General features: G+C 37.4%; 1 protein-coding gene across 1 annotated transcript in view; it reads right to left on the bottom strand.

Moving 5' to 3' along the window:
- Positions 1-951: 951 nt before the first annotated feature.
- Positions 952-13,389, bottom strand: part of SLC39A8 (solute carrier family 39 member 8) — an 83,127-nt gene continuing 70,689 nt past the window's right edge. The window contains exons 6-8 of the mRNA XM_064285497.1: positions 7,823-8,030; positions 7,477-7,661; positions 952-4,946 (exon numbers count right to left, since the gene is read on the bottom strand). Of these exons, the coding sequence (XP_064141567.1) occupies positions 4,797-4,946; positions 7,477-7,661; positions 7,823-8,030 (543 nt within the window). The 3' untranslated portion in view covers positions 952-4,796. The remainder of the gene's footprint in view (positions 4,947-7,476; positions 7,662-7,822; positions 8,031-13,389) is intronic.

Raw genomic sequence — 13,389 nt, 5'->3', positions numbered from 1 at the left:
TGAATATACCATGGACTGCCAAAAGAATGAACAAATCTGTCTTAGAAGAAGTACAACCAGAATGTTCCTTAGAAGCCAAGGATGGCGAGACTGCGTCTTACATACTTTAGACATGTTGTCAAGAAGGATCAATCCCTGGAGAAGGACATCATGCTTGGCACAGTACAGGGTCAGCAGAAAGGAGGAAGACCCTCAATGAGGTGGATTGACACAGTGGCTGCAACAATGAGCTCAAGCATAACAACGAGCTCAAGCATAACAACGATTGTAAGGATGGCGCAGGACGGGCAGTGTTTTGTTCTGTTGTGCATAGGGTCGCTATGAGTCAGAACCAACTCAACGGCACCTAACAACAACAACATAAAACTGGACTCCCACGTTATCGATACTAAGCAATTTATAGAAATGAACCATAGCAGGGTTAGACTTAAAAGCTGGGAACAAACACAGATTATCCTAACTCAGAGTGAACCAGTATTACATCCACACAACCACACGGAATAACTTATACTGGTAATGGAAAGAATATCCTCATTAAAAGGGATCCAGGATATTATTAGCATTAGAAAAATGAGGTAGTTCTGGAAACTTCTGAAAAATTGTTGTTAATATTACACATACTTTTTTTTTTTAACTAGGTAAAATATGGGGGTATTGGTGGTTCAGTAACGGAATTCTCATCTTCCATGTGGGAGAACTGGGTTCAATCCCTTGCCAATGCACCTCAGTGCAGCCACCACCTGTCTGTCAGTGGAGGCTTGTATGCTGCTATGACAACGAACTGGTTTCAGCAGAGCTTCTAGACTAAGATGGACTGGGAAGAAAGGCCTGAAGATCTACTTTCAAAACCAGTCAATGAAAACCCTATGGATCACAAGGGTCCAATCTTCAACCAATCATGGGGATGGTGCAGGACTGAGTGGCGTTTCCTTCCAATGTGCACACGGTCACCATTAGTTGGGGGCCAACTCAATGGTAGTAGCTAACAACAACAACAGGTAAAATGAAAGAATAGTCTGTAGAGACTACTTATGGCAGATTGAATCAGTCTGTTACTTCTTCATCCTTTATTAGATTTGTATATTCATGCCCTTTGCCACTACAGAGCCTATCTGACCCACAGCTGGATGCAAAGCCACCCAGCTCAGCCCAGACTAAATCAGCTGAATTCCAATCAGCAGACTTGTAAACATGAAAGTAACAGCCTGTTGCTGTTAGCCTGAGACTTCTGGGGTAGTTTGTTACTCACATTACCAGTACATGTTAACTGATAGGTTCGCACTTTTTCAAATAAAGTTGTGCAGTATAAATTTAATCACAGTTGTCCATATCCTACCTTCAACCACAGACTCCAATAAGTAGCATATTTCGTTTTGCTTCTCAGATCTTCAATGCTCTAACGCCTCTGTTTACTTCACGTTGTTGTTCGGTGCCATCAAGTCAGTTCCAAATCATAGCGCCCCCTATGTACAACATAACAAAACACTGCCCAGTCCTGTGCCATTCTCACAATCATTCTTATGCTTGAGCCCATTGTTGGAGCCACTGTGTCAGTCTACGTCCTTGGGAGACTTCCTCTTTTTCACCGACATTCTGCTTTACCAAGTACGATGTCCTCCAGGGACTGGTAGCTCCTGATAACATGTACAAAGTATATAAGATGAAGTATTGTCATCCTTGCTTCTAAGGAGCATTCTGGCTGTACTTCCTCCAAGACACATTTGCTCGTTCTCTGGCAGTTCATGGTATATTCAAAATTCTTCACCAACACCATAAGTCAAAGGCATCAATTCTTCTTTGGCCTTCCTTATTCATTTGTCCAGCTTTTGCACGTGTATGAGGTGATTGAAAATACTATGGCTTGGGTTGGGGCATTTTAGTCCTTAAAGTGGCATCTTTGCTTTTTAACACTTTAAAGAGGTCTTTTGCAGCTGATTTGCCTAATGCAATACATCTTTTGATTTCTTGACTGCTGCTTCCGTGGGCGTTGATTGTGGATCAAAATAACATGAAACCCAGGACAACTTCAATCTTTTCTCCATTTATCATGATGTTGCTTATTGGCCTAGTTGTGAGGATTTTTGTTTTATGTTGAGGTATAATTAGTACTAAAGGCTGTGGTCTTTGATCTTCATTAGTAAGTGCTTGAAGTCCTCTTCACTTTCAGCAGGCAAGGTTGGGTCATCTGCATAATGCAGGTTGTTAATGAGTCTTCCTTCAATCCTGATGCCCCATTCTTCTTCATATAGTCCAGCCTCTCAGATTATTTGCTCAGCATACAGATTGAATAAGTATGGTGAAAGGATACAACCCTGATACACACCTTTCATAACTTTAAACCTCACAGTATGCCCTTGTTCTGTTTGAATGACTATGTCTTGGTCTAAGTACCACAATCAAGTGTTCTAGAATTCCCATTCTTTGTAACGTTATCCATAATTTATTATGATCCATACAGTCGAATGCCTTTGCATAGTTAATAAAACACAGGTAAGTATCTTTCTTGTATTCTCTGCTTTCGGCCATGATACATCTGACATCAGCAATGATATCCGTTGTTCCACATCCTCTTCTAAACGTGGCTTCAATTTCTGGCAGTTCCCAGTTGATGTATTACTTCAGCCACATTTGAATGATCTTGAGCAAAATTTTACTTGTGTGTGATATTAATGACATTATTTTATAATTTCCCCATTCTGTTGGATCACCTTTCTTTGGTATGGGTACAAAGATAGATCTCTTCTAATCGGTTGGCCAGGAGCTGTCTTCCAAATTTCTTAGCATAGACAAGTTAGTGCTTTCAGCACTGCATCCATTTGTTGAAACATCTTGGTTGGTATTCTGTCAATTCCTGGAGCCCTGTTTTTCACCTGCGTCTTCTGTGCCCGTTGGACCTCTTCCTTCAGTACCGTTGGTTCTTGATCGTATGCTACCTCCTGAAATGGGTGAATGTCAAATGGTTTTACCTCATACTCAAGGAAACTGGCCAAAAGATAAACAAATGTAGAGAATAACAAGAAGCACAAAAATATTCACATAAGCAGTGAAGCTACCTTGTTTTAATATAATGTTGAAATAGCTCCTTTTATCAGACATACAATCTGTACACTAAAAAAGATTATCTCATAAAATTTAATGTTACTATTTTTATTTTACCTGTTTACTGATTTTGATGAATGATAAATCTTTACAGTATTCACTCATTGAATATCTTTGAAATAAACATATCACCAATTCCCTATTTATCTCTCTCCCTCATAATTCCTGGTACATGGTAGGCATTCAAGTTGATACATAATAAATAATGAATAACATGGTTTCAAAGGTGTTTACTATTTGGTCAAAAATTATTTTTTTTTGTCAGTCATAACACAAAATATATATGAAAATACACATTAAATGCCGTTAATGCTCATCAAATCTGCATTAGTGCTATGTGAGAACACCTTATGGCTCATGGGACAATGGAATTCCTGAGATCAATGTTGACCTTCATTGATCATTTTCCTTACTGCTAAACCATCTTTCCCTAACTTGGGAGTGTAAATTCAGGTTAGGATGCTCAAATTTAGACCAACTTTCTATATCTACTAAATGAGTAAATATTTGGATCACAGACTCCAATCAGCAATCAATCATGGGGACGGCGCAGGACCGGGCAGCATTTCATCCCATTGTGCATTGGGTTGCCAGGAGAACGCAGTCGACTTGAGGGCATCTAATAACAACAACAATCTTTTACAAAAGGTAGAAAAATAAGCATAGTGTGCTGATTTCCCCCCCTCAAGATATATTGAATAGGAGACATGCAGACTGAACACAAAAGAAGTCTCTTCTTAATTTCTCTTATCATCCATAAGGAATGTATGCTGTCTAGTTAATCGGTCCTTGACATACAACGGCCCAGCTGTTGCTTTGCATTTATTTAAAAAATTCTTTGCTAATTAACTGCACTCATCTTTCAAAGTAGATTGCTTAAAATTTTACTCAATTTCTTTCTACAAACCAACACATTCTTCATTTTCACAAATCAAATATGTTGTACACTGAGTTTCTACCAGCTTTACATTGTTTTGCCATTTGTAATGGGCTCAAAGTCAACAAAAAAGCAATTCTGGTTTTTTATGAATTCTGCTAGAGAACACACTTAGAAATAAGGCATCAGACAAAGTCTGGGCTTAGTAGGACTATAAAACTTTATTGATTTCAAAAATTCATAGTTTTGTCAAATGGTTTTCAAAACAATCCTACAAGTCCCTAACTGAAATATAAAACAACAAAAACTATGAGCAATATTTCTTTCTTGGGTTCATTACAGCCTGGCTGGAATCATTTTTATGTGTGTGGCATACATTTTGTTTCTTCTCCACAGTTTGATGTACTTGTCCTTGAAAGCATTAGAACAAATTCATTTTAATTGGAAATGTACCACTCTGAAACCACTTGAACCTTTGATCTTATCTTGTATTTTTCTCTGGGCCTCGGTGTATGAATGTTTGTAGAATGCATGTCTCTTGCTTCAGGATGGTTTTCTAATATATATGTAACATAGAAAAGTGGGTACGTATCAAAGATTCCATACACCAAGCCCTTCAAACTGGAACTGAAAATCTTTAGAAGCATTTTTAAGTACAAATAATGGTCTCCTTCATCCATCTGAAGCCAATAATTAGTTTTCTTGACCTACAATTGAAAACAAAATTATCTTTCAACTAAGTAGATTAGCTTAAAAATCCCTTTGGAGATGTTTTTATTTATTAAACGCCTTCATTAACAGCACCATCTTCCATTTCCTATTACTCCAATTCAATGTCTCCTGCAAACAAGGTAATGAGCAGGATGGCTATGAATCCAGTTAACATTCCAGCATTCTGAATCATGAAGAAGGTGAAATCCGTTTTTCTTCCAGTTACCTTTTCTCTCAGCATATCATTCATCTCGGGAAACTAGAAGAAAGATATATCGTTAGATAACTGTTGCCATCTTGTGGTAAAATATAAAAGTCATGTATAGATTTCTGTGGAGGTAAAATGATCATTGATTTCAGATGTTTAAAAATTTTAGCATAGATAGCATAATAAGGATATCTAATGTTATCATCATTCAACATGCGGAAAAGTACGAAATAGCATTCTTCAACTGCCCCAGTCAATTGCATGGGATATACTTTATTCTTTCTCATTCATTCTCTTTATCTCTCTGTCTCTCCCTCCTGCCCTCTCTTCCTTCCTTCCTTCCTCCCTGTGCTCTAGCCACACCAGCCTTCTTTCAGACCCTCAAATGCATCTAGCTCTTCCCTGCCTCAGAATCTTCACACACCTTAACCTTCACCTGGACTCTTCCCTCCCCAGTTTTCCAATGGGCTAAATTCTTCAGGTCTCGGATTAAACTATACCTTCTCAGAGACACTTTCCTTAAATAAATAAACTTTCCTTAGCTCCTCCAAATTTACATTAGATTCCCCCAGGCCCCATTATCATCTATCATCATATATATTGCTTTTCCTTTCATAGTTTGTTTTTACTATCCGTAATTATTTACTTATTTGTATGATTTTTTTTTTTTTTTTAATTCTGGTTCCCTTCTCTGCAGACAGAAAGCCCCATAAATGCAGCAACTGTGCCTATTTTGCTCACTCCAGTGTCCCCAGTGCCTTACAGATTTCTAGGTTTGGTACAGAAATATCAATAAATAGTAGCTGATGAAATTTTTTTTTTTTTTTTAGAAATCACTATACATTTAATTCCTGATCTCTTCAATTTTGCTGCTTTCTGCTTACGCTACCCTCACAAAAGCATAAGATTCTTGAATAAATTATGTACTGTTCTAGGATCGAAAATTATAACAGTCTCATTGCAGTGAAAGCAATTAAAACGCCAAGTCTTGTGCTTAAAATCCAGCAGACGACTTCTACCGAAAATGCTACATGAGGAGATCTGGAAATGACAAAGTTTCAAGCCATATTCCAAAACGATATTCTACACATGTTGCAGTGCATTGTACCTAAGCATCTTAGAGATTTTCAGAATTCTCAGTCAATCCGCATGTCTGACGGAAGAAAACTGTCGCCAGGATAAAATGGGTGAAAGATGTGACACCATTTTTAAAAGAGCAAAACTGCTAAGTGTTATACAGCATCACGTATTATTACTATTTTTTAAACCGGACAACTTTAATAGATTTTGCCCTTATGTGAGATGGAAATGATGACTGGAATAAAGACAGGGTGAGACGGTGATTCTGTGAAAAACATACAGGTGCCGTACTGGTTCTAACAGATACAATCCTTACTCAAGGGTCTGCAGAGACCAATGAACAGAGCCAGACAGCCACAATTTGGAGCCAAGAATGCAGATGAAGGAAATTAAGTGATTGAATTATGTATGTAATACATGGTCCATTCAAAATGCAAAGAAAATATTCCTTCATTTCCACACACTTATCACATTTTCATTTTCCAGAAAGCTGTCCATGATTCAATTCATTCTGAAATATACAGGACCATTCATATGCTCTCTTATACACACACGGGACCACTGATACACTCTCTGTCTCTCTCTCTCTCTCTCACACACACACACACACACACACACTCAGATATAAACAAAGACATAGGCATAAGCATAGATACAAATATATACTGGCCCAAATATCCAAGTTTCATTTTAAATCCAAGTTTCATTTTACAAATTTTAGTTTACCAGTTTTAGTTTAGCCCAAAAGTCTTCACTGTTCAGATCCTTGAAAAAATAAAATGCTATTTACTCTAACAAGTTTTTCATCTTCTAAATATGATATCCTCACAAAAGGGGAAAAAAATTCTTTGCGGACATACAATAATAGAAGGCAGGGGCATTGGTGGTTCTGTGGTAGAATTCTCACCAGAGTCCAGGGTTCGATTCCAGGCCAATGCATGTCATGGTTAGCCTCCACCTGCCAGTTAGTGGTGGACTGTGTGTTGCTAGGATACTGAACAGGTTTCAGGGGAGCTTTCAGACTAAGACAGAGTAGATGGAAAGACCTGGTGATCTACACCCAAAAATCAGCCAGTGAAAACCCTATAGTTCACAATGATCTGCCCTGCAATCAATCACGGGATGGCACAGGACTGGGCAATGTTTTGTTTCACCAGAGACGGGATTTCCTTGAGTTGGGGGCTGACTGAATGGCTAGCAACAACATAACAGAAGACAAGGTTTACCTACCATGATGCAGAAGGAAACGCAGGAAAATATCTCTAATTCAGCAAAAATTAAATCACTTCATCATCAGTCAATAAAAATGTAGATAAAAGAATCAATGAAAATCACTTTCAAATTACCATTAGTGCAAACTACTCAACAAAAGTTATTTATTGAACTGAGAATGTTTTAAATTCCAATAAAAAGGTTTTTGCACACTGGGGAAAGCAGAATTACCCAGATGTTCACTTCTAAATTTTAAATCAAAGGAAAATCAAATATTTTAATTTCTTACCATATCTGCCAGAGAAATATAAAGGAACATGCCTCCAGCTAGTGCAAAGATGATATTTGGAGCAAAATTGTTGCCCACCAAAATGCCAAAAGCTAGCCCAACATAGCAGGAACACGCAGAAAGAAAGTTGAATAGCAAAGCTTGTCGTGTGCTCATCCCTGCATTGAGTAGGATCACAAAGTCCCCTAGAAGAAGAAAATAACAAGTGAATTTGTTTTTAATTGAGATAAAAGGTAATTATCAATGTCCGACAAGTACTCCTTCACTGTGATGCATCAGCAGAATTTTAGGAGCTTGTTACCTAAAATACATCATTCCACTAAAATCAAGAAGCAGAGACCCTTACCTAGCTCATGAGGAAACTCCTCACACAAGATTGCTATCGAAGTACTGAGTCCCTGAAAGAGAGACAAGGTGAAGGAAGCCCCAATCGCCAGGCCATCGATGAAGTTGTGGAGGGCATCACTGAGCGTTATCATCCAGGCAATTGTCCCTATTTCTGACAGCTTGGGCCCCTTCAAGCAGGTGCATGAACTTGACTCCCTTTTTTCATCCTGTAAAACAGCAGAAAACCAATCAGCATGATTAGCAATTTCTTGAAAGTCTAAGGGATACAGAAAAGTAAGAGATGGGTTATGTCTTGAGAGAGACAAGCGTTCCAACATAAAGTCTTTCACGGTGGATAGCAGCCCCTAATATTTTATAACAAGAAATTTACAGTGGGGAGAATGGAAATGAATCAGTTGAGACTCCCTGAGCAAGCCATTTAAAGACATTTTACTTTAGTTTCCCCTTAAAACAATCTTTTTGACTCGTATGAACAAATTCTTAACACTGCCTTCCTAAAATGTATTAATATTAACCTAAAAATTTGATTTATTCAAGGACAAATTTTAAAGTCTTTTCCATATTACAACTGAAATGTGAAATCCATATTTAAAGCATGACATCAAGAAACATTTATTTCAAATCCTTCTATGCCATTGTGTGACTGTGAACAAATTACCTCGGCCTCAGTTTCCTCAGCTGTGAAATGCAGAAAATACATTAAATGATTCCTTTATTTCTGAATAATTTATTAACTTTCTACTGTGTTTCAGGTATTGTGCTGGGTATTTAGGCTATAAGAATGTGGTCCCAACCAGCTCTAAATTTCAATTATTCTCTTAACCAAGTTCATAAAAAGTAATTGGAATAGGCTTGTCTTTACACTAATACTTCTTTCCATTCTGAAAAAATAATAAAAATAGAAAATTCTATAATAGATCCTTTGTAGGAATTTAGAATTTCATAAAATTTACAAAATTTTACGCCATCAAGTAACAAACTGCCAACTAATGCATATTCCAGAAACCACAGGGAAAATGTAAATTCATTTTAAGTAGTGTAGCAGTTTCCAATTAACTGGGAAACATTTTATACCTAATTTTCCTCCCCTCAATTCTACCAAAACAGCCAATCAATGTATTTATTGGACCTCTGCAATGTGTTAAACATTGTACTATTGGCTGTTCTGGGAATACAAAGAAGTGGAAATAACAGCTCTGTCTTCAAGAAACAGGCACCTTGAAGAAACAAGACATAAAGTATATGGCTGATCTTTTTTAAAAACATGATACATAATCAAATGAAAGATGCTTCCTTCAAAGCAATCACCTGAGAGGCATTACACTTAATACAACATTGCTTTTACTGCTCAAAACATTTTGGGGACAATTCTTTCAAAACTGACTTTAGATCTTGCGATACATCTTTTCACCGTTTCACTAGTGGCAAATCTCCGTCTTTGGGGGATGTTTTCGGTTTGTAGACGCAGTCAAAAGTCATTTATTTGGAGCCAATAAACCCTTAAGTTAATATGGAACCAAAACTGGTGAATAAATTGAGTGGCAAAACTAAGCAGGGTGGGTGGGGGACTTGAGTAGTGGTAATAAAAGGAGGAGGAGGCAGACGAGTAGGAGGAGGAGGAAGAAAGGGAGGACAAATATTAGAAGGAAAAGAAGAAGGGAGAGGAGAAGGAGGAAGAGGGGAAGCAGAAGGAGAATCTCAAAGTTGTAGGAAAGACTCAGGAGATTAATTAACAGGAAAGTAAAAGTAATACCAACGCCTTCTTAGGATTGTTGTGAGGATTAAATAATAAGAAGTAGAAATAGAAGGAGGAGGAGTGGGGGAGGGGAAGAAAATAGCAAGGGCATATAGTATTTGTTATGTGCCAGGCATTGTTCTAAGCACTTTAGATATTTAATTCATTTAATCATCAGAACAATGATAACTGCAGATACTAGTATTACCTTTTTATAGTTGAGGAAACTAAAGCACAGAGTGGTTGGTGAGCTTACTCAGGGATACACAGCAAATAAGTGGGTTTTTTTTAATACCACTATTTTACTACTCCAAATTTTTTGGGGGAGGAGCATTTCTTATTCGTAATAGAATCTGAAGGCAATTGACGAGGAGAACTCCCCCTTGCCAAAAAAAAAAAAAAAAAAACTCTTCTAAACACAAGTAGCAATGTTACAGTAAGTATTTAATCTCCTTGAAGAGGCAAATATCAAAAAATAATTCCATTTTGTCCAAAACATGGCCTTTTTATAGACATATCTTAAATGCACAGCATAATAAAAAATAATGACACAGAACATGTCAGTTGGGTGTTCTGGATAAGAACTGTCCCAGAAGAGGGGGCAATTACTGCTGAAGGAGTAACAAAAGTGATCATGGCAAAGCCACAGAGGAAGCGATCTGAGCTCTGTAAAAACTTATTGCCAAAATACATTTAATAAAACCATATTGAATTGAAACAGTTGTTTTCATATTCCAGCCTGGGTTACCTAATCGTACATTTATAATTTCCTTATTTACTTGTGTTGATTTAGGGCAAAGATTATATAAGACCAAGTATTGACTACTTGATTTTACATATGGAGTCTGCATACAACACCCTTTATGCTGCAAAAGAATTTAATATATCAGGCATGAGTCTTTCACCTCTAAGTACAGATATCAAGTCTATTTATTATGCCTTATATTAGCTCTATAAATTTAGGTCCCAAATGATACCATTGGGCAGGTTAACAGGTATACATTTTTAATAGTGTCAGAACAAACTGAAGTGGTCAAAGAGTTCTTTTGTATTTCATCTGTAACTAAGTCGCTGAGCAGAAAGTACAAGTGCAAGTCTTTCTAGCTCAGTTACTGAGTATTCTTCTCCAACCCTCCAACCCTCCACCTTTCTTGTTTGTTTGCTTGCTTTCTTGTTTGATTTCTACATTAAAGGTGAGGCTATTTCTACCTTCAGCCATGATGAAGTAACTCAATCTAGTGAAAAGACATCCAGGAGAACTGAGCTCTAGCTTGGCTCTGACAATAATTACTGTATAATCTTAAGCAAAGCTCTTTTATTTCCCAGGTTAGTTGTTAATGGAAATGAAAGTAAAAGCGAAGTGTAAGTGATCAGAATTGGGAAAGACTACCATGTATTAAAGCAGTAAGAGGAGAGAAGAGACTAAGAAGAGTTTCAACATAAATTTGCAAGGAAACAAAGAGAAGAACAAGGAGGAAGAGAAAGGCAAGAAGGACAAGGAGGAGGAGGAGGAAGAGAAGGAGGAAAAGAGTAAGGAGGAGAAGATGGAAGCAAGGAAAAGGACAAGGCGTAGGACAAAAAAGGGGGAGGACAAGGAAGAGGAAGGAAGAGAAGGAGGAGAAAGACGAGAAGACGAGAAGGAGGAGTTGTAGAGGGAAGAGGAAAAATAAAGAAACAGGTTGGCTATCCTTCAGTAGAATATGAATCATAAAAGTAATGGTTTATGCCTGCAATGAAATACTATGTAGTGTAGAATAGATGATGAATATCTACATTTTTGTACATGAAGATGTCCAAAACTGTGTTGAGGTATATATATATATATACACACACAACATTGTTTATTGGACGCCTTTTTGGTAAAAATAATAATCATTATTGTAATTACATGATGGTCTAAGTGCAAATATCTGGAAAGATATATACAAAAATGCTAACCATGGTTCTCTCTGGGAGATAGTACTGTAATAAGTTTTTTTTTTTTCTTACATCTTTTCTGGATTTTTGTTTGTTTGTTTGTTTTCACTCATTATGCATTATTTAAATACACCAAAAAATAAATTAAAAAAGTCGTGTGGGGAAGGGATGAGTAAAAAGCCAGAGGGAAAAGTGAACCTGTGAGGACATGGGTGTTATCACCAGTGAACAAGGTGAAGTTGGGGGAGCAGGTTGCCTGCTGGGTTTTGTTTGCAATGAATTATGCATCCATCCCTCGGATATGGTGCTTTTTTCACTGAAGTGAATCCTTCTTGGTTTGCTTAATAGATCTAGAGAGTAGCAGGAACACAGATCCCATTCTGCACTGTGAGACGCAAAGTGAGCTGTGATTAATGAAACAGTGTTTATAGCTTATGGTCTTTATGTTTTATTGATAAGAAGGCAAAAGCGAACAGCTATGACAGAGGAAAGTTAAATTTCACATGCCATGTGCCAAACTGAAAGAAACATGCAGGAGGAAGGAAGAGCTCTGCTAAAAAAGAAAACCAAGTCAAAAAAAAAAAAAAAAGGTAGCAACCCACCTAAAAACACAGTGAAGGTGGCAAAATGAAATACACATGCCAGGAAAATAACAAGGAAAAGTATATGTAAAGCAATACATAAAAACGTATGCCCATAAGTGAGAAATTAATGTAACAGAAATAAGAATAATAAAATGTTGTCTAAAGGCTGCAAATAAATGAAGATTTAAGGAACACAGCACTGGAAGGCAGACTACCTTAATGATTACAGGGCGCAGGACTTGGCAACAGGTGAACCTAAGTTTAAATAATGTCTCTACTACTTAAGAGCTCTGTGCCCTTGGAAAAGTTACTTGGCATCTCTGAGCTTCAAATTCCTCACATGTAGAATGGAGAAGATAATACTAGGGTCTTCATAGGATTGTAGTGAGGATTAAATGAGATGATGCTTATAAATCACTAACCAAAAGTGCTCCATTACTTATTATTATTATATAACATAGATCACTGCATCTAAAAAAGTACTGATGAACACAGCATTACTACAAGGAAGAGACACAAAAGCTGCCTAACACAAAACTGTGCCAAGAAAAAAAGATTTATCATCTCAGATTGGTATTATATTCAGGAGTCTATTGGCCATGAGGGAGCCCAGGTGGTGCAGTGGTTAAAGCGCTCAGCAGCTGACCAAAAGGTCGGCAGTTTGAACCCACCAGCTGCTCCCTCCACAGGGGAAAGGTGTGGCAGATTTACAGCCCTGGAAACCCTATGGGCCACTATGAGTTGGAATCCACTCGACAGCAGTGGGTTTGATTTGGTATTGACCAAGATTATTGGATAAAAAAGGGAGAAAAATTAAATCTACAAAGAAACAGCTTTAGGAAAGTGAGGCGGAGCTGAGACTTGTCTCAAAAAAAAAAAAAAATGAGAAAATATTTTAACAAGGATGGGCAAGCTTGGGCATAAATGTGCTCTTGGAGAAAGCCCAACTACTGAAGCTCAAAGTTGTATGAAAGAGTCAGGAGATTAATTAGCTGGAAAGTAAAACCCCCTATGAAAAGTATAAAAGCCGAGTTAATAGGTTTATATGAATCAGACAGTTGACAAGAGTAAGAGAACCTTAAAAATGTGAAGTAATATCTTGTGTATCACAGCACTTCATAGTTTACAAAGCACTTCCACCTGTTAACTTCTTCACTGTCTTTTGACCTTTACAACGTCCTCAAGAATGAAAGAGGACAGAGGCTGGTATTTTAGAGATGAGGAAAAGGACATTCCACGAATACAAATGATTGCTCAAAGTCACACAGGTGTTGGAATTAGACTACTTAATTGTTCACTGAGCACCTTGTTTATAAACCTAACCCAGTG

The sequence above is a fragment of the Loxodonta africana genome, chromosome 5 (genome assembly GCF_030014295.1).
Source record: "Loxodonta africana isolate mLoxAfr1 chromosome 5, mLoxAfr1.hap2, whole genome shotgun sequence".
NCBI classification, from domain to species: Eukaryota; Metazoa; Chordata; class Mammalia; order Proboscidea; family Elephantidae; genus Loxodonta; species Loxodonta africana.
Note: the sequence above shows the minus strand (reverse complement) of the source record. Positions and strands in the feature narration are given on the sequence as shown.